This window comes from Lethenteron reissneri, chromosome 34, assembly GCF_015708825.2.
Source record: "Lethenteron reissneri isolate LAM-NWPU_2019-01 chromosome 34, ASM1570882v1, whole genome shotgun sequence".
Classification (NCBI taxonomy): Eukaryota; Metazoa; Chordata; class Hyperoartia; order Petromyzontiformes; family Petromyzontidae; genus Lethenteron; species Lethenteron reissneri.
Window position 1 is genome coordinate 10,880,526 of NC_083812.1, and position 22,823 is coordinate 10,903,348.

The following is a 22,823-nucleotide window of genomic DNA, read 5'->3' on the forward strand; positions in this document are numbered from 1 at the left end:
AATAGGTCGCCACCTTGTGGCAGCTTCTGCGAAAAACAAACTGGGGAGAGCAACACGAGAAGAAGCAGCTTGGCACACTCTCCTCCATGGATGCTTCGAGCAAAGTCCCGACAGCTGCTGACATGGAGTTACCGCACTCTACTTGTTTGATGCCTAACTCACAACCCAGATTTTATTTCGATTTAAAGCTTTCATGACTGCAAGGATTCATCTTCTTGGTTCTTTCGGTAAAGTCACGTAGAAGGGAAGTAATAAAATAATAAAAATAAAACAAAATAAAATAATTCTCACGACGTTTCGGCCACAACGCAAGCAGCCGTCCTCAGGTGAAGAATGAAACACCACCAAGCTTGGAGCGTATATTTAAGCTGGGTTGGAGGGGGGGAGGTGGGAAGAAGAGTGCCTTGACAAAATAATTTGCATATCAAGAGGAATTTAGCATATGGAAAATGCATAGGAGGTGGGGGGGGGGGGGGTTTCAAATTAATATTATGCCCGTGCATTATGCAGGATTAGCAGCATCAAAGCATTTTCCATATGCTAAATTCCTCTTGATATGCAAATTATTTTGTCAAGGCGCTCTTCTTCCCACCTCCCCCCCTCCAACCCAGCTTAAATATACGCTCCAAGCTTGGTGGTGTTTCATTCTTCACCTGAGGACGGCTGCTTGCGTTGTGGCCGAAACGTCGTGAGAATTATTTTATTTTGTTTTATTATTTTATTACTTCCCTTCTATGTGACTTTACCGAAAGAACCAAGAAGATCACAACCCAGACTCGTGTTGAAAGAGGCTGTGGAAGAGATCTCCCCGCACATGCTTCTGGTGGTCTCTCCAACGGGGCACATTTGTCAAAACCACGACAAGGCACTTCTCTCGGCTGTACAGGTCAATGGCCTCTCCCCCCCTCCATACCCATCGCATAATACCGAAGCACAAGATGCGTTTTACAAAAGCCAGTTCCAAAATTGTGTTCGCACTTAGAGCAAGACATTGTAGAATGGTATGACTAAGGTTATTAGTTACTAGGCCGAGACCTTAAACCTTTAAGTTAAAGGATATAAGGCATATTATTGGTTCTTTTGGTAAAACCACGTAAAAGGGAAATAACAAAATACAAATATATCTATATTATTTTATTATTTCCCCGATAAAGTCACGTATAATAAATACATTTATATTACTTTATTATTTCCCTTCTACGTGACTTTACCGAAAGAACCCAGAATATGAATCCCTGCAGTCACGAAAGCTTTAAATCAAGATATAAGGCATCTTCCTGCTCCAAAAGATACTGGGGCAGTGCACACCTCCCCAAACCAAGCAGCCCCAAGGCAGTTGTAGATATTAATTCTAGATTTGAAGCTTTCGTGACCGCAAGGATTCATATTCTTAGGTTTCTTCGGTAAAGTCACGTAGGTAAAAAATAAAAATTAATAAAAGCAAAATAAAAATAAAATAAAAATCACGACGTTTCGGAGGCAACACAAGCTTCCGTCTTCAGGTGGAACCGTCACAGAACTGATGCTCCGAAACGTCGTGATTTTTATTTTATTTTTATTTTACTTTTATTAATTTAAAATTTTTACCTACGTGACTTTACCGAAAAAACTCAAGAATAATAGTTGTAGATATTCCAAATTCCCAATGGGCAGGGACCATTATCTCCATAGGATGACCACGTTTGTGCTTGCACGAAGTAGTATTTATTTTATCAGTCCCCGAGGAATAATACGTGTCAATCAATGGCAGTTTGCAAGCGGCTCGTGATTTGAAAGTTGGTAGTTCATATCCTGGGCTGGGGGTTGATTCAACCCATCGTCCCTCTGGGGATGATAAAATAAAATGAATACCACTTTGTAGGAAGTCAGCGGTGGAAGTCCTATGATTATAGACTGGCCCCCACCATAGGAATGAGGAATTTTCACCACTGGGTCAGGGCTGTAAACAGGACATAAGCACCGGCTCAATGTCCATTTGAGCAGGAAATCACTTTGACTTTTTGACAAGCAATGACCATAATTTGAACTCACCTACATACCCAATAAAGTTGAGCACTATTGCCACGCACATTCAATCCAGAATCTCAGATTCACCAGTTCAGCGGTGTCATCCGTGTAAAAAAAACATAAGCCCGTCGGGCCACCCACTCGCCTCACATGATAATCTGGAGAAACTCGACTAACAATGCAGCGCACATGAATAAGAAATGCGAAGGTTGCTGCTGATATAAAGGGAATAGGAAAGCAGGTGTGGCAACACTTACATCTCAATGAAGATCGAGCCGAAGGGAAGGATGCCTCCCAGACACACGATGACGGCAGGGCTCCATGAACCTGCGTTGCAGAAAAAGCACAAGCGATAGCCAGCGTTGAGACGCACAAACGCCGACAACCATCTCCTTCACCTTAAAAAACTATCCTAGCAACTATCACGTCCTCCGAATAGCATGGTATGCTATGTACGGTGCGCAAGAAGCTCAACATACATACATGTCAATGACAAATACATGGTTAGAATTTGAACATTTCAAACTTGCATTATTGGTTTTAAGGGGTTAATTGTCGCCTAGACTTCACATAAAATTAATAATGGGGTCATTTGAGGCGATGGGGGTGGAAGCACTGCGTCATGTAAAAGCTAGGCAAGCTGGCAATGATACTGTTTGTACGTGCGTACGTATTCAAAGCAAGTGCTGCTCGGTGGAATATTTGCTTATGGATCATCAGCCAGACTGAACACCTGTCTGGCCTTATTATACTTTGCTCAGACTCGGTTACATTGCGATCGCTTAAAATGGTTCAATAACTGACAGTGAGAGAGAGGACATAATCAGTGTAGTTGAAAATATCTTATAATCAGATCGTGGCACTGGTGATAATCACATCGCTACCATAATAGGGGGCATCAACACTCAGAGCATGAGATGAAGAGAGCAACATCAAAAACAGCACTACAATTGTGCTGTAATTACAGGTTTGACAATGTGACATGAAAAAAAAATTACCGTTCACCAATGGAGTACAAAAAAAAACACTTGTAAAACACACACTCGTGTGGAATTAATATCTGCTGCAGTGCTCACATATTGACTTCTTTAACTCGGACATATGTAGCTCGTGAGAAACAAAAAATGTCACTCAAATCCAGCACAAATATGCAAGAGGAAGTGTGTGCAAGAGCCTTGGACGCGCAGAGTCAAAGGCTAAGTACACCACGTCTTCTCACAGAATATGGCCAAGTATGTTTTCCACCTAACGCGGGAACTCGAGCTGCAGCCAGATAACAGTCATAATTCCCTGCTCAGATGGAGCTGCGCACACAGTCCAGCTTCTGGGCTCCAAACAGGTTCAACTAAAAAGTCTAAACGGCACAAGTATAGACCAAGCAATACACCGGCTGTGATGGGATTTTTCAATGTGATTAGAGCATGTGCATCACAGTGATGAGCTTGTGAATTCAAATTCTTAGGTTTTTTCAGTAAAGTCACGTAGGTAAAAAATTAAAATTAATAAAAGTAAAATAAAAATAAAATATAAATCACGACGTTTCGGAGGCAACACAAGCCTCCGTCTTCAGGTGGAACCGTCACAGCACGATAGCTGTATCAAGTAATCATTTTACTTTTAGTAATTTGAAATTTTTTACCTACGTGACTTTACCGAAAAAAACCTAAGAATATGACTCCTTGCAGTCACGAAAGCTTCAAATCTAGAATTGTGAATTCAAATTCAAGTGAGAGGTTGACTGTTAATCATCCCTCTGAAGTCCCATTTTGTTGGAAGTGAACAGCTGTTGTGCCTTCATAGAGACTGGCCCCCTCATAGGAGTTGTATCCCTTGTTCGAGACCACTAAAGAAGAGAAACATTTGAATGAAGGGTTGTTAAACGACAACCATTGTCAGAATCGAATTCCGGTTCCGAAAGTGAGAAACTGTCACCATTCTGAGTGGAAATTGAGTAAATTAATGCACCGATTGGCAAGTGCGAATGTAAAAACAGCATGGCAGCCCAAGTCCATTTGCCTTAATTTCTGAGTAAAAAGGTTAAAGATTGAAATTGCTTGCGTGCACCACTGCTCACAGAAGAGCCTTCACTTGAAGGGGCTCCAGTGGGTATTTTTTCTACTCTTTAACAATGACCAGACATTTTCAGCATACCCACACTTCACCCCACCACACGTCACCTGCTAACAGGTTTACACATTTATACTGCTGGGAGGGATTTAAGAAAACATATTCCATAAATTAATCTGCCATGCCGGGAGAACGAATTAAACCAGTGACCTCTGGATTGTAAGTCCAGTGTGCTAACCATTACATCACAGTGGCTCCCTTAGTTGCCAATTATTATACATGTTATATTTATCGCTTTAGACAATTCTCCGTGTGATTTTTTTTCTTCTCATTTGGTTACCGGTAATAGAAATTAATGGTTTTAACAATGTTAGCAAGGACACTTAAAAAACATTTGCTGGCTGCCAGCCCTCTTCATGTTGACACCACTGCATTGTTGCAATCCATCTCTCTTCTCCCGTGAGTGTTGCGATTTAATTAATGCACCTCATCTCTCGTTTCTTTGCCCGCTTTGGCTGTCAGCTGCTGTGATCCAATCACTTCCGCTATCCATCACCTATAATGCTTTCTCATGACAATATCCTGCCAAAATTCATTTGTTTTTATAGTGAATGGGATGTCAATCTTGTTGGCTCTCTGCGTGACTCTTCTTGTCCCCAAGGCAATCTGATCATTCATCTTCTACACTTCTTCGTGTGCTCTATAGTTTTTTTTTACACTAGTGTCACTGCCAGTCATCATGATGTCTCTGATCCTTAGCACCCCTGACATGAACTGTTGACAGGACAGCATTGCGCTTTTAAAGGCAGGAGTCAGTTTTACAAATCCGCCGTATGCTACGATCGTTGAAATAAATACTGCATCTTGCCTGCAGTGACAATATTTATTCAGAAGTTCTTCAAGATTAATTTCCTGCCATTACAAATGCTGTATATTCCTATAATTTAGAGCCAAACAAGTCAGTGTCTCCCTGTTCAAATGACCATTTGGCTAACTGATCAAAGTCTAGGTCGATGCAACACCACCTCGAATGAACCCAACCTCATCAGATGTCAGAATCCAGGGAGAGGGCTCAGCCGGTTTTAGTGCTGGAAGTAACCTTCCCAGTGCTGCAACAAACATGGAGGTTTACATGAATTATTTTGGTTGCCTTTTAAAGAATTTCCACCCGATCCATCCGAGCTCTCATTATGCAACAAGACCCAGATTTATCAACTCGTTTTGACAGCAACTGACAGTGGACAAAATGGATGCTGGAAACGTGATATCGCGAAGGGCGGAAGGACTTGCTCGCTGCACAATTCAAACCCGGCAATAGGAAGCGGTTAATGGGCCTCGCTGAGGAAGCGTTCGTTTATTTTCGCCCGCAATACTGGTGGACGCACGGACGGGTAAGGAGGCCGACCTCAGGAAAGGGCCTCACTCGCGCTGCACTTTTGCTCGAATCGTGGATATTCTTGGCTGTGGCATCGAGAGAAAATGTATTTAAAAAAATCTACTCATTCCAAAAAATATGCTGAGATTTGAGAAAAAAAAATGTTATGGCCTCAATTTCATGCAGGAGGAAGTGAACATTGTCTGAGAGTGAACAAAAAGTCCACTCCAGTGTTTGAATAACCTTTTCAAATGTACTTATTCACAGAAGAAAAAAAAAACCCATGTTTGTGTTAAACTCCTCTGCAAGCATTTATTTGACAAGCGCTATTTGCATTGTACAAGACCTGTGTCTCGTGTATTAAATGACCAGCACTTACATTTTTTTGTGCATGTTTGGTTATAACAAGCTCTGGCTACTGAATGGGGGAGCAGTGGCACAGTGGTGAGTGCACCGTGAACTGCACTATGAACCCAATTCAGTGCGTTCCAGGAATCAAACGGAGTTTTATTCCAAACCATGTGTTTTATTCCTGGCCATGACTAACATAAGCAGGGAGTCATACCCCAATCAGTCCTGGTTCCCCCATTCACCAACCTACAGGGACCAGTGCATTTAAGTAGCTGACTAACATAATTAAGTAACCACGATGGTCAGTGTGGGCTGAGTGAAATGTTGTGCTCTTCCCATGGAAGATTGGAAATATTAAAAAGCTAAACTGAAAAATGTAAACGAAAAAAATTAGCCCTTTACGAGTTATTTTTGCAGATTAATTTACCTTTTTAACCTGATTAAAACCCACTAAAATCCAACCTCTTTATTAAAGTTCCTAACACTTTATATATTGAATCTATTTTATTGACTTTTAAAATTGTAATGAACAACACGTTATTTGAATTAAAAGTGTATTGGAATCCTATTAATATTACTTTTTCTCAGCCACAATCACATCAAACAATGCCTCTGTCCCCAAGAACACAGAAAAAAAGACGGCAAATAACAATGCTAAAGTTCATGTTTCGCAACAAACCGCTGCTCACACTGGTCCTCGCATACCTGGGCCGTGAACCTCCGTTTTCATAAATGAGTTTCCTCAAATTTGATGCACATCACATGATCGCACATGAGTGCATCCTGCCTGGTTTCCAGCCACTTTCCTTTTCCTGTGCACTCCGGAGCAGGAATTCCTCATCGCTTACGAGGCAAAACACGGGCGCATTTTTACTGTCCGTGTGAGCGAGTTGAGCGTGTGAGAAATTCTGGCCGTCAGTTCAGTATATGCTCTCATTACGCTGTTACTCAATATCACTACGTTTTCTCCGTGATTCAATTTGCATTCATTCACTAATTATATCAGAACTTATCCGCAAAGACATTGAGGAAATTCCAGACAAGATAATATGCACAAAGCATGAGTTTCTAGTGTCCTATTGGGCAGATGTTTTAATGCGAGGCTCTTTTACTTCTGTGCTTAACACACATTGCACACAAAAAACACCAACTATACTATGCTCATTGGTTCTTTCGGTAAAGTCACGTAGGTACCGAAAGAACCAAAGAGTATGGATTCCTGCAGTCACGAAAGCTTAAAATCTAGAACCAACTATACTAATAAGTAACGCAAGAAAAAATAATTTGTTCATCTCATCTCTACAGCAGAGATAAAAATGAGCACTAGGGACTGTTTTGTGGAGGCTTGTGGCGCGCGTGTGGTGTTGCTTAGGTAATGACCAAGCTGCCTGTCCAATCTCTAGACCGAGGTTTTTTAAGATATCAAATAATAAGGAGAGCTTTGATTTACTATAACATGATCTACCGAACAGACTTGCATCTTGATTTGTCTGTATGGATGTATATTTTGCATCAGAGACTGAGGTCACTTTCATTCCAAAATTGAGCCGATGATTTGAACTGATCACCAACAATATGTTTTGATAAAACGAGTCAGAGCAACAGAAGAAAACTGCATTGGTAGAATGAGTGAAAGGTGAATTATCAGTGTGGCTGCTTTTTCTTGCCATTGCTGGAAAAAGGCCTCCCCTGTGCCTTTTGGGCATATGGGTTTGTTTGACCATACCTCACCATACTATTCAGTGTGATTGGTGACGGGGGGTGAAAGAACAGGTTTCAGGGGCGGTTCAGATTTCGTTCACTATTCATGTTAGCTGTGGCCAAGTATCAAACTCAAAGTTTCCAGGTTCATAGTGCAGTGCGCCAACCACTGCACCACCACTCAATCTCTCAGTTAGTTAATTAATTAAATTCTGCCAATAACTGTCCTTGGATTGAAAGAACAAAACCCCATTTCTGTGCACTTCCTCTACTGGCGAAGCAAACAGACATTGGCTTCGTGTTCAGAGCTATCCCATTTCCCTCTCAACAAGCTCAATCTGCAATTCCACGCATGCTTGTTTTGGAAGATTAGAGGGCCCGGCTTCGCAAAAAATTAATTGCACATTGTTTCCAAAACTCAGAACCTATGCCAAGGTTCCTAAACCAAATGTAATGCTGTTGCTATGTGGCATGAATACACAATGAATCTATCAGTTAAGTAATCCTCCCAAGATAAATTGACAATTTCTTTTTATTTCCCAAGAAGAGAATCCAATGAAATTGTCTTTGAAAAGGAGGCATGAGACATTATCATAACTATGCAATGTATTCTGTCCAATTAAATGTGGTCATGTCCTTATAATGGATTTGGGCTGTGACTGCACACGAGAACCTACTGTTACAAATGAGTATCTGAAATATTCGCTGAATAAATGTGGTATCACAATATTATTCTCCACGCATGGGGAATTTTAACACCGTGAATCAATGCTTATTTGCAGTTACTCATTCATATCCTCTCACACTAATATTACCCTTACAGCCTCGAACTTACGTTCACTCACTGACACTAAATCACTTAGCTTGCATTTCACTCAACCTACTAAACATCTGTCATTCACTCACACTCAGACGTACATGAAAAAAGACCCACCTCATTAAGCCATAGACTACATGGGCAAGTGCTTTTGGTGAACACTATAAAGTCCACCACGTTACACAAATGGGGAGATGCGGCCAGCGCAATGTAGCAAATTCTCATTTTTGCTGTTGATAATATATTTACATGGCACCAGGTGGTAATTTAAGGTAGCGTACACCTGATAATATGAATGTCCAAGAATCAAACCCAGATAAAAACTATTAAAACTAAACAAATCTTATTATACTGGGTAAGGCCATGGAGCGATACAGCTCTTTTTCAGAAGCACCGTAGCCACAAATGATAGCTCAATTAAGTGGCTTAGCGTGTGCAAATATTTCGCAGCCAAATACTCGAAATGTATGTTTCTAAATGTGGAGTGAAATACCGCCAGGACCCGGAGAAAAATCCACATGACCACAGGAAGAACATGCAAAGTCCAAATATACAGGCGTCAGGGTCGGGATTGAATCCACGACCTCCTGCATACCAAGCGAGGTAGTCAACGTCTTGCCACCGTAGAGATCCATTGGATCGTAGTGCAGTAAGCAAAACCCCGCAGGCATCACTTTCCCGCCCACCACACACATTCTCCGGCTTACCTCACTTGCTCACATATTTATTCAACCACACTGTTAATCACTTCACCAACACCACTGCTCACTCACACTGTTGTTTACCCACTCTCTCAACTTACCACTTCTTCTCAGGGATGGGCCTTGGCACCGCGTTCACACGGCACGGGAAGTTGGGCTGCCCCGAGAGGTTCCTGCCCAAGATGGTCCCCACCAGGTTCAGAGGCAAGATCACAAAGAAGCATATGCACGCCACCGCCACCTGCCAGCCAGGAAAACAATAGCATGTCAATTCACAATCAACCAATCAACAAACCCGTCACGCAAATCGATAAATCCATCAGTGTTCATGGGCGCCTTGGGATCCCTGTAGTAAAGACACTTACCTCTGGGCCACACTTCAAGTTCAATCCTCCCCTTAATCCCCACGTGTCCATGTAGAATTACTAAACGTTTATGTTGCAAAGGGGATCGAGTCTAAATGCCCACTGACGAGTGGGAAACAATACTTGTCACAACAAGGCTAGTGCAATGAGCGCAGGGCACTAGCATTCACAAGTAAACACACAAACATCCCACTGACGGAGTGCACTTGCGCAAACATTTAAAATCTATAACTAATGCCGTTTGTATTCATGCAGCGAATACCACAGACTGCGAAAATGCCACCTCACTAGATAGCATCGCAGTTGAAGTTGGATAGTTGTACACCCCCTTGGGAGAAGTTCATGTGAGCTTATATCCACTGAGCTACATAGCTCCATTTCAGAAGCGACTTGGCCACAAATGATAGCTCAACGAAGTGGCTTATGTGGAAATTAGTAGCCGCCAAATACTCAATGTGGAGGCAATAACCGGGGGACCTGGAGAAAAATCCACGCGACCATAGGGAGAACCATGCACACTCCAAATACAGTATACAGGTGTCAGGGTCAGGATCGAACCCACGACCTCCTGCATACCAGGCGAGGTAGTTTATATCTCGCCACCGTGGCGCCCCCAAAAGTCATGGATATCCCATTTACATAGGGGATGGAAAGTCTCAAAGGGTTTTCTTAACATAAGTTATAACCAGGGTGCACTAGGAAGGCCTTCCACCCCCTCTAGTGGAGGAGCCCAGTCAAATATGGGCAGAAGGTTGGGAAAATATGGCCATGACAAATTACCCAATGACCAACTCGTGAAATTAACATCACTGAATATGTACACAATAGCTTTAAGTGTGCGGATAGGTTTTATTCAAAGCATGTCTACACGTTAACTTAATTACGGGATAAATATGGTGGGAATAACAGAGGGGGCTCGGTAAAAAAAATGCAGTGACACACACGCCACAAGCCTCCACAAAGAACAATTAATCGGATTTTGAACATCGATTGCCTGGCGAACAAAGTAACAGCCTGACAGCAGTTCATGCAGGTTACATTATGATAGATTGCACTGCAAAATGAAAACTACAATAGTTTAATATGCAAGGGCATAGCCAAAAACACTGTGTGCGAGTCATGGTGGCGTGTATGATGCAGTAGATGTGTGTCAGTGTATGGTGTGTACATCTGTGCTGCGTGTAGGTCCAAGTAAGGCGTCAGAGTTTGGGGTGTGTCAGTGTAGGATTGGTGTATCTGGGTGCAGGGAGCGGTAGCGGTTGGGGCGCTGCGCTACGAACCAGAGTTTGCTTCCCACCTACGGCCACCATCAGTGACGATTATCCGAACCGGTCCTGGGTCTCCTCTTGGTCGACTCTGCCTAAAATTAATACCTGGTGTGATGTATAAACATCACCACTAGGGAGACAAAGGCGGCCGGGAGTGGTGCTGGCCACCCACCCCCTCGTGTGCTGTGGAGGCCTTCATAGATGCTCGCTAACAGCACTAATGCTACAGAGCATTCAGCTGCTTATTTTTCTGTTGAGTCCAAGCATGAGGAATACAGCACGATTTGGATTTATATAGCATTTAAATGTGACCGCATCTCAAGATGCTGTGGAATGTGTCATTGGCTGCAATAAAGAAAACTTCTCCCACCAATCATCAGTTATGGGCAGAAGGGAAACTCTTATCCACTGCCCACATCATAAGGTACAACGGCAGTTCTGTGTACCTCCAGCGCCGTTAACCTGAACGGTGAACCGATTGACTGTCAGGCTGCATCGATATAAGTCCTACCATTTCGCTCAAGAAGTTGACAATAAAGTTCAACACTGCTAAAGCCCTGTCAACTTGTTGCCAACGCCTCGTAGAGTCACAATCAGGTTGCTTGCAACTCAACATTGGAGAATGCAACTACTCCTCAACTTAAAAAGTGATATTGCCTTGAAGTCAACCCGCTTGCAAAAATCATTACGCGTTGTGCCCCTCCGCCATCTCGAAGCTCACCATGGTGCCGAATGGTATCGCTCGAGACGCATGGTAGTAGATGGCAATGAAGTTGATGAAGAAGGCGGTTCCGCACACCATGGCCGGGATGAGGAACGCGCTGACAAACATCTGCTTTATCCACTTGCGTCCTGCAACATCACAAGGATGGGAGCGTGTTAGATGTATTCATCGGCCTGGAAACAATCCTCCCATGTTCACACCACTGCATAGAGCCAGCAATGCTGAGATCCTGGATAAGACTCCTGGGCACACAACCAAGATTAAAGCTGGTATAAGGCTATATGAAACGACGCGAAGTGACATTTCCCATGAATATTAATTTAAATGTCCACAACAGAATTCAGCTTGGAGAGCACCCAAAATGAGGTCCTCAGGTTAAGCAGATACACCATTCTTTCAAACCAGCTGGACCCATCTCTGTGTACAATCTGCTCTCTTATGTGTCAGTTTCATCCAGGCAGTCCAGTTACTTTTCCCCAGGTGTAAAATACTTTTTAAAAAAAGGTCAGGTATTCCAATTTAGAACGTCTTAAAATGTGTTTATGCTCAGTTAGACTTTGCTAAATCAATTACATTATTATTTAAATTCCAGCCAAGATCAAATCGGCATCAGAGCAATTCCAGGAATGTTAACTCAAGGACCATAACAGCAAATGCTTGCTGTGAAGTTTACAGCCGTTGTCCCATCTAGAATAATGTGGTCGTATGAATATATTGCTTGCTGCTGCGAAAATTTAAAATCTATTATAACCGAATCAGGACCACCAATAGAGATTAACCACCATCCTACACCCATTTGAATGTGTAGATACCGGCAAGTATATCATTTTAAGCGGTACAATTAAATAAAGCAAATCAACTTGTCACACATTTATAAGTATGGAAGTTTGTCAAGACACTCACCAATGACTGCACAAAAATCCCTGCGGTATAAATTAGTTTTTTCAACATGTAATATATCCTAACCCAGACGAGGCCTAAATTGGTGTAAAATACAAACATGAATATTGCGTGATAAGAAACCCCACAGCATGAAGGCATACCTTCATTGTAGTGTTGACAAAATGACAGCTAATGAAGGCACTAAAATAAAATAAAATATCCTTGGGTTTTTTAATGGAGAATTAAAGAAGAAGAAACTTCACTTCGTGTCTACACAAATAGTGCAATTGTTATCGAAGAACATGCCTCACTGCTCAACGTATGAATGCTAAATTTCTTTCGCACCGTACGTAGTCAACCGTGATAATCAGTGGTGCGAGGTGGGGAACATCGTGGCAACGCTCATCTCTATTGGCAGCCTTGAGCCAGTGGTGAAAGTTACTAATTTTATCTAACACGAAAAGTTTCGCGACCGAAGTTATTCATAATACAGGTTTTTGGGTTAGATCACGTACGTATACATTTATACTTACGCGATATACATTTATACTTATATGAGATTGAACCCAAAAACCTGTATTACCAATAATTGTATTTGCTCTGCAGGTTGATGGAATGAGATGACTATCAACTGGATGACCTCACAGGCCTTCGAATGCCAGTTAAGTGTTCCAAGCACAAGGTGTCCCTGGTGGGCTTACACCAGGCATAAAACATTAAAAATATATATTACACGAAATTGCAAATAAAATAAATAGTACAACCACTGGATCGAGTGGTTAAACTGAAGCATTGAATTGTTTCGGTCAAATACACTGCCTCTGTATTTTGCAGTCAATTCATAGGAAAAAATAAACCACGGACTTTGCATCAATGCATTGACCAAGAAAAATAAGTTTCTGGTGTATTTAAATACACATTCTTAATATCAGCTCGAGCGATAAAAGAAAATATCCAATAATAAACAATATACAAATGCTATTGCATGTTTTAACCACTGGAAACATTTAAATAACATTTGCATACAGACGTTGGGATTTGAATTCTGGATTTTTTTTTCCCGATATTCTTTAAATGACCTGAGTGCATCCGTACTCTGTTATCGTCAGCCCGCACAATTCCCACACGCCCTATTCCGCCCTGGACAATCCTATCTCCGGCTCAGATCCACGTCCATTGTTAGAGAACCTCACACGCGAGGCGTCAGATGCAACGGGCTCTGTAGCGGTTCTGGAAATTATGGGGGTCTTGGGAATACAATCATCTTGTCCTTTAAATGCGGAGTGAAAGGTTATGTAGCAGTGGAAATAAGAGACTGAAATTAGCTTTCATTAAAGCTCTGCTGAATGGCGAGGATGCAAATGTAAGGGCCGATAACAATATTGAGAGATTCCGAATCATGGATTGTTTTTGTTCTCTGCGATTGTTGAGTGGGGTTCAACTTGAAGATTACTGCTGTGCTGGCGATGCTCTTCCCATTTTACACAACGGGACACAGAGCCAACTTCAATGGACCGTTTACGCAAAGACTAGTTAAAAAGTAACAAGACACTTGTAAATGCGATTTGCCTTTTAAGTAAAACAAATATATCAAGCCGTCACACTTAAACACATTAATTTTAAATAAGGATTTTTTTTAATATAATTTCAATGACAAAAGTTATCTAGTCACAAAAAACAATACATCTCCAGAACACGGACTGAATTTGCGATCACTATGCATTTACAGATCTATATGCACTTAACACAGCGCACACAACTATTTAAAAGCTGAAACTTCAGCTCTGCCTCATACAGAGGAAACACAGTACCCATGCCTCAATTTTACTGAAACTCAGGTCGCCTCGATTCGAGATTCAAGTCAATGACAGCATTTTATTTCATAAGTGCCGCTGCCCTCCTGATTAAATTCTTTATCTACTTGAGCTGTTATATTCACGTCGCCTGTTTAACAAAAATCAAAGTGATTCTATGCTGACAGTGGTGCACATTCATAAACAACCAAAAACACGCATCCACCGATGTCACTGTTCCAAAAGGAAAAGTATAGAACAGGTAATGCCATGAGAAACGTCTTCTCTATGTACTGTGAACAACCAAAAACACGCATCCACCGATGTCACTGTTCCAAAAGGAAAAGTATAGAACAGGTAATTGCCATGAGAAATGTCTTCTCTATGTGCTGTGAGCAACAGCTATTGCCAAATGTCACCCGTTATACTTTTCTGCTTGGGCAGTATTATGTGTTTGGATCAACTTGGCACCAAAGCACCATGTCTTGCGCTTAAAAACACACTATATACTCTTAGGTTTTGTCGGTAAAGTCACGTAGGTAAAAATAAATGATAAAAATTATAATAGAAATAAATATTTTTCTATCATCATTTTTATTATTTTCTATTATCATTTGTACCGTTTTTATTATTTACTTTTATTTTTACCTACGTGACTTTACCGAAAAAACCTAAGAGTACGAATCCTTGCAGTCACGAAAGCTTCAAATCTAGAATTAACACACGCTATAACATTATTTTACCAGGTAAGGCCCACTGAGCAACATACGGCTCTTTTTCAGAAGCGACCTGGGAACAAATGATAGAGTTCAACAAGAGTGGCTTATGTGGAAATGTATAGCAGCCAAAAAGACTCTAAACACGTGCTTATTGAAGTGCGTTTACCTCCCTGCCTTGAGTAGAGGCTCCCTCCAAAGTATCCGTTCACGGGGGAGGTGGCGGCATAAACAAAGATGGCCGTGCTGAGCATGGAGCCTCGCCTGCCGAACAAAAAAAAAGTCACCCTCAGCAGCACGAATCACACCGCGCGCTAAAGCAATTATACATGGACACGATGGGTGTGACGCAAGCTCAAGGTGCATGTATCAAATTGCACGTGTAAGAATGGACATTTTTTTATTTCTATGTCACATGTGATGTGGCAGTGTTAATAATGGCTCTGTTGAGTGAGTGACTGAACTATAATGTTAAGTTTAAAAAAATTATCATTCAGATAAATAGATTACAATTTGTCTTGCAAGAGACAGTGGAAACAAAGGATCTATGCCAGTGGCTAGATTCTTTGAAAGGGAGGTGGCTGGGATGCTCAAAAGGCCAAGCCTAAAGCTCATAGTGCAGCAAAACAGCAACACCAACGAGATGGCAATCTGGTTGGGCAGAGCAGCACTTAAGAGCGCCTGACATTTGAAAGGTCGTGCGTTAAAATCCTAGCAGGCAGTCAACTCAGTGCAACATCCTCCAGGGTTATTAAAATACGTAGCACTTTTTGAGAAGACCAAAATGAATGTTCCATGGGAGAAATGGGCCACGACAAAACTGTGAACTTTCCACAACTGGCCTTAGGGCTGCCAATGAACAGGACCACCATCCCACGTTCGATGGCTTGCGAGTCTAAACTAATAGTGGCCTCTACGGATACAGATGGCCAAGTAATGGCCAAGTGAGAGAAAGTAGGGGGAAGGTGAAGGTTGCTTTTCCCCATGGTTACAAGAGCAGTTGCATGCTCACCAGACGCATGCTGGGGCTTGAGCCAAAATTAAGTAGAGCCAGGCTGAGTTGTGTCTGCTTGGATCCCATCATCTCTGCCAGCCCCACTCCACCCCTACTATATGCGTGCCACCTACACCCGAAGTTTTATTCTAATAGGATGCCCCTACACTGTGTAAGAATCTAAGCCAAGTCGAAGGGAGGTCGAAGTTGGGGAGCGATGTGAACTAATTATTTTTTATAAGAAAGCTTCAAACGCATGTGGACAGATGCCAACATAGCCTTGCTAACATTTACAAGTTCAGGGTTTTCTTTGCTTTTTTGGTTGGCTTTCACCAAGGACATCAATCACTGAACATGTACAGCCCATGCTTCAACCCAATGATGATAGAGGCCCTCCCTACACGATGTGGGTTGTGGGAGTAATTCAACCATATTTCACCAATGGTCAATGCATGAAGGTGAAGATGTGAGGAGCATAAACAAACCATAGTCGAGCACAGTGATTAATTCTATTCACTGCCCACAACATAGCCCTGCAGCAGCCTACAACACCAGGTGTATGCATTGCAGTGATTCTCCCCATCCAAACATTAAGGCTCAGGCCTGCTCAATCTCCCGAAACCTTGACGATATCAGGTGCACTGGGCGAGTGATTTGGTCATCGTCAATGAGCCCTCGGCCGTGATCTGCAAGCACTCACTCGGTGTAGAGGTCTCCGAAGATAGCCACGACGATGACTATGAGGGAGACGAAGAAGACTTGCGAGCCGGAGCCGATGAGTGCCGTGAACATGACGGGGTTGGTGGCAGGGCGGAACACGTCTCCGTGCACCTGCTTCCATCCGTACTCGTCGCCCAGGTCCCGCTCCTGCCACGCAGTGGGTCACAAGTACGCAAATGCGCACGCACGGGTCCCCACGTTACTTAACGTAGCAACAGCAGCAGCGTGGGCGTTACATCGAGTGGTAAGGCGGCTCTGTCAGGGGCACCGAGTGCAACATTACAGCCAGCACGACTGCAATCCTGGACGTGGTTACTATGCCCAAATCTAACGTATTTTCGTTTTGGCTCACTTACCAAAGACTGCCTAGTACAAAGAGAAGCAGAAGGAGTCTACCTCCAACATTCAAAGTTGTTCCCAACAAGTTTCGACTGCCACGGTTGTGGTGCACACTACCTATGCAGGTTGTATCCTACTCGGCGTACCGAGTGCCACTGGTATTATAAAAAAGCACACCCTGCAGGCACCTGAGGACGGCTATTAAGATAATAGGCCGTGACATTCCCTGACTAGCTGCACATTTGTGCAGTTTTCCCCGAATTCAAAGCTGAATTATTCTCCGCTCTTCTATTGTATGAGACGGATATTACATGAGTTGTCTTGGGCTGAGAGTCTAAGTATGAAGAATCGCTGATGAGAAAAGTAGACTTTTAAATTAATCTCCATTGATCTCACTGCATTGACATGAAATGAAAAACCACAGGAGTGAGGTCACGCAAGTATCAGCGTCAAACTCATGTCAGGCAGTTTGGAAAACATAGCACTAATGAAAAACCATCACAGCAAAAAGCTGTTATCTGGCATCCATTGGGAGAGCAGAGTGCCGGTTAGTCAGATATATACACACACACTTATAGTTCACCAAATTTTCGAAGTTCATAAAACTTTTCAATAAATAAACTAAGCCTATGTTCGAGCTAAAATGAGAAACGTACTCTTTTACAGAAGTACTCACCAGTAGGTGTTAGAGAAATCGAAGTTAATTGTAGAGAAGCAGTGGGGCCATTTCGAGTACGGTATACAGTCGTACAGTACCGTATGAACAGACTTCGGCCAGCGCCACCACTTGGCAGTATCCGGATGCCGGATGGCTGGTGAAAATTTTCCAGATACGCAATGGAAGATTTGTATTGCTGCCGATGGCAGAAGACAGCTAAGAGCATTCTGGATGGTAAAGTGCCGGATGACAAAGTTTTTTTCTCTATTAGTTTTATTGGGTTTGCCTTTCTTTAAACCACTGAAAAGAGGGCTTTGTAGATCAATGCATTCAAACAGATGCATGCCCGTGACTGGATGAGTCAGACACTTTACCTCAGCACCTGATAAATGATGAAAAGGAGTGCTATGTTCTTGCCCTCTGAGCACCAGTCAATAATTCAAAACTCAAATGAAGCATGCATGAATCTGCTTCATTGACCATTCGTTATTAATGTCGAACGCCATGAATTCCTCCCCTTCGTGACACTAACGGCAACAACTCGACTGCACACACCATCCCGTTACTGTCACTCAAGAGTGTCTCTTAACGAACAGCAGTTCAGCCGTCATGTGATCAAATCACTGCTGCACAGTGTGATCATTCAGTGGAACACAAAGCACACACATGGCTGCATTCACATCGAATGCATTCAAGACAGCCAGTTGATACTTTTGTAACGCTAACCAACTCACAATTGGAAGGTTGCCACATTTAAATCTTGGGAAAGCATCCAATCACTGCATCTTCCCTTCATTAGTACAACACTGTGATAAGTCAACAGTGACCATCCAATGAGGGAAATGGTCCCTGCCATGGGAACGGTGGATTTCAACCAGGAGGGCAAAAAGGCACCAAAGGAGATGAGCACCGTCCCAAATAAACAACTGAGTGGAAATGGCTTTGATCTGCCTGCGTTCAAGAGTTCAATGCAATGGTTAAATCAAACGATCATTGGCTGCCTGCGACAGTCAAACTCCCAAGACCATTGCCACTGCTTTTCCTTGGACAGCTTTAATTAATTGCCCTCTGGTGGTAAGAGACTGTTATTGAAAAGCCCAGGCAATAGATGATCCCTGCAGTCGTTCATAAAACCTGGCGGCAGCTTTAATATCACAATACAATATATACTGCATCCCATCCTATAAACAATCGCGTTAAAAAAAGTGTGCCTGTGTTTTACAGTCGTTTGCAATAAATAAGCAACACTGAAAGCGGCAGCCAATGGTCTGGTTTAGTGCCGTGGGACTTTTCTTCGAAGGCGAGTGGCTGTCCTCAAGGGGCCTGCTGACATTCATGCCCAAGGCTTTAAATGTTCTCCTTATTTAATGTTTAAAGCATTTTTCTCCATAATGTAATTCACAATGTTACTCAAATTGTTGTTTCGATGCCACATCGTGAGTTGAAGATATATCCCATAGGAACTATCATAGAACAGTGAAATATCCAGAATTAGAGAATGACCCAAGATGGGTTATTACGAAGATAATTCAGAGATCACTTCGAGAGAAAATATATCCACACTAGGGGCACACTCCCACATGCATGGCAGTCAGACCAGTTATGAATTATTATTTTTTATTCTCAAGAGATCTTTTTGTTAAAAAATTCAGTGAAAACCCAAATGTAATAATGGTTTAACACGCAATAATTTGTGATGTAAGTTTAACTCCCAGCATAAACTCTCAGTCGAAGCGATTTCCTACCCAAATGGCCATTGAGGCAGTGCACATGTACTATTTACGGCAGGGGGCGAGTATATCCAGAGCGCCACTGCAGAATTTCTCACGTTAATTTTAGATTTTAATGACCCCAAAAAGGGATTAAGGGCAAAATCAACTCCCAAACAAGATTTGAACTCACGACCTTCCGATAGAGAGCTCAAATCTTCATGCATTGCGTAGCTGTCTGCAGTAACGTACACATAAATGACTTCATATCTTCAAATGTGGTCTCATTATAACCGATACGACTGCCTAAAATGTCTTAAGACTATTCAATTGGTTGGATGACCTTAAAAAAAATCACTAAATGCTTCATAAAATCCCTAATGGGCTGAAAGATTGTTAAGGTTATATATGTATCTGTGCTGGGGAAAATGAACATTTGAAGCGCGTGCACAAAAAAATCATTGAAGGACCCCCCACAATTCTAAGTTACTGCAGCCACCTGAGATTAAAGCAAAAACTCCGCACATTCATCATTTACACTGCCTCAAAAAGGAAAATAAAATATATAATGAGTGATGTTGTGGGCATTGGCCCTTCTTCATAGCAAATGAGTTTTTTTTTATTATTTTACCGTGTCAGCCAGGTTACTAATGAAATAGCATTGCTTTGCACTTATTATCACAGTACTTATTATACAACCTTTTATTCAAATAAGCCTTCACCGAGTCGTGAGACTCTGTCTCAGCAGGGACATGCTCAGAATGTCTCACCAATACATTTCACTATTTGCATACCAATGTATTATTTGCAACATCTGCAGAGGCAAGCAGCCTAATTGCTGTACCACCACATAGTCGTGTGGGGTGGTTATCATGCACCTGATCTCCACACGAGCTGCCAACCGTTCCTCAAAACGGCTTGGTGCAGAGGCATGTGTTGCTACAAAAGAAGGCCCCTCAGGGCCACCACTCTCCTCTCGTTAATTCAGAGGGCATGGAGATGCCATTCTTTGCTCTGCGATGGATAAACAGTGTTACGCCAATTGAAGTTCATTCGATCAATATTGGCTTTCGAGGAGCTCTTTATGTGTTTTTTTTGCACAAAGCCAGCTGCACGGACAAATACATTATGCAGTTTCAGCTTAATGTCGCATTTCATTTGCAGAATATTTACATTTGCTCCCAAGAGGGTTAATGCAACACATCTCCTTAAATCCACCGTGCACAGTTCTGTACTTTGTGCAGCTGTGGTCTAACAAGGAGAGAAACACTGGCTCTGCATTAATTATTTTAAAATTCAACACCATTTGTTGCGAGCACAGCACAATTGGACGAAGTAAGTCAACCAGAATCATTGCCTTTAGGCCAAACAACGAAATTCAGAAATGTGGTCTAACCAGCTTTTGCGCAACATCGCTGCATTCTTAAAAAATGCTTTTTTTCACACATCATTAAAATGCTGTTTCATCAGAAAAGCCGGGCAAATGTCACCCTTTAAATGGAGGTACAACATTTATCGTTGACGCCTCTGGGTAAATGCTGCACCATCAACTCTGTGATCCCACAGACAATCATGTTTAGCGCTGCTTTAAAATCAATTCCTGGCCAAGGTGCACATACATTGGGAGCCAGATAAAAGCACTGCAGCAACAGTTACGTTACCTGTACACTAGAGGGCATTGCTCATAGAGGTAACACCACAATAAGACCGGCAGTCTCAGCAGTTCGAGCCTCACTGGAGAAACACGAGCCCTTCCACGTGCCTGGGTGACACTGCCGAAGCGCATGCAGGTAAGAATTACATCCCTTTCCAATGTTGTGTCACGCGCATTATACGCGTGACACAGCGTGCATTATAACCAACAAGCATGGAGCATCACCACCGCAGAGGGAACTTGAGCAACGCTGCTGTTCACAAAAATAATTGTGGAAAACGACTGATAAAGAAAAAGCTGCCAATGGGAATAAGAAATGCTCATCAACTACAACTAAATTGATAAAATTTGCATGTAAAATGGCAATGGTTCACACAAGTGCCAATCTAATAAGCGAAAAAAACCTAAAAGGATACCTCCGGTATGTTTATAAGCATGGTGCGAAAGAAGTTCAATAACGTACAACATACATACACAAGAGTGTGCCTAACTGCACAATCGCCGTACACACAGCAATACAATTAATTCCATTACCTCTAACAGGAGCCTTGGAGCACATGCACCAAATAATAACAGAGCGAGCCGAGAATAAATGGTCAATGAGGCCGAATCATGTGATTGTGAGTGTTCCCATTAGTCGAATTTTTTTTGCAAAGATATGGCGATGTCTACCATGAATGCCAATCAACATGATCTCTCAGACGTTTCGGTTCGATGGGAACCCAGCTCAATTTCTTTACTGTGCGAGATAATTTGTTACCAATATAGCAACAATTGGCTTGACATAGCGATGGATGTACTTTATCTATTATTTCTAATACGTAGACGGGCGAGTGATTCTGTGGTTTAGAGCAAGTGGGTAACATTTAGAAAGCTGCCAGTTAAAACACTGGTCGAAGGGTAGACCAAGACCATCTCTCCAAGGTTGATTGAGTATCACGTTGTGGGAAGGCAAGTTCTTTTCTTAAGGATATTAACTTGCACATCTCAAAGTAATGTGAAGTTTCTGTAACTGGCTCAGGGCTCATTCAAGTGTGAAAGTGCATTGACCATTTATAAAATTCTACAAAGCACATTTAACATTCTTGGGAGTTAATGTTCATGCATTCGGCCAACTAATGCACGAACGTTAACATGGTTACATTTTAACAAATTTAAGACGGGTGGATGAAGGGCAACTTGACAATTATTAGGATTTGTTCTTAATGCCCGCCGAGTATCATGTTTCAGTCAGGTCGGCTGCACTACCATTGGTAACCAATATATAAACGTCACCCTTGTGCAAACATACAACATGTCAACACATGCTGTACAATCATTGTCTTAGAAGAGCAAATTGTTAAGCATGTTGTGTGCATCACTATCAGTTGGTATAAACAATGGCATCGTTTACGGAGGACAGCATATATTTAGAATTATCCATAGAGGTAATCGGGTTAGATCGCATATATATGAGCGTTGTTAAACCCGCCACCACCTGACACAACCAATGAGTAAGGTTTGTCAAGTAAACGAAACATGCCAATTCGTTACTAGTTCAGCACACCGGTGTGTTGGAGAGTAAACCCACAATATTTACAATTTGAGTACAATGTTTTGCCAGTAACTACAAATAGCATCATCATGATGCATCATGATGCTAGTTCAGCACACCGGTGTGCTGAACTAGCATCATGAACGAGTAAGGAATTGGAATGTTTTACTTATGTGACAAACCTTACTAAATGGCTGTGACGGATGGTGACAGTTTTAACGACATATTTATATTTCCACAATATAACCCGAAAACCTCTTATGGATATTGGTCACGAAAGCCTACGTGTTAAACCGATATGGAATTAATAGTAACATGGTTATATCTTTAAGCGACTCAATTTGTGTGCCCATTTGTATGGAAAGCTTCACTGAGACTCAAACACTTTTTTTGGTGGGTCTGCATTGAACATTTATGAAAATGTGAACTCATTTCAAGGCGTATTTTG

At 42.1% G+C, this 22,823-nt stretch overlaps 1 protein-coding gene across 1 annotated transcript in view; it reads right to left on the reverse strand.

Moving 5' to 3' along the window:
* Positions 1–22,823, reverse strand: part of TM9SF3 (transmembrane 9 superfamily member 3) — a 66,478-nt gene that overhangs the window by 14,781 nt on the left and 28,874 nt on the right. The window contains 5 exon segments of the mRNA XM_061565262.1: positions 2,265–2,334; positions 9,104–9,260; positions 11,374–11,504; positions 14,937–15,031; positions 16,462–16,628. Coding sequence (XP_061421246.1) covers positions 2,265–2,334; positions 9,104–9,260; positions 11,374–11,504; positions 14,937–15,031; positions 16,462–16,628 — 620 coding nt within the window.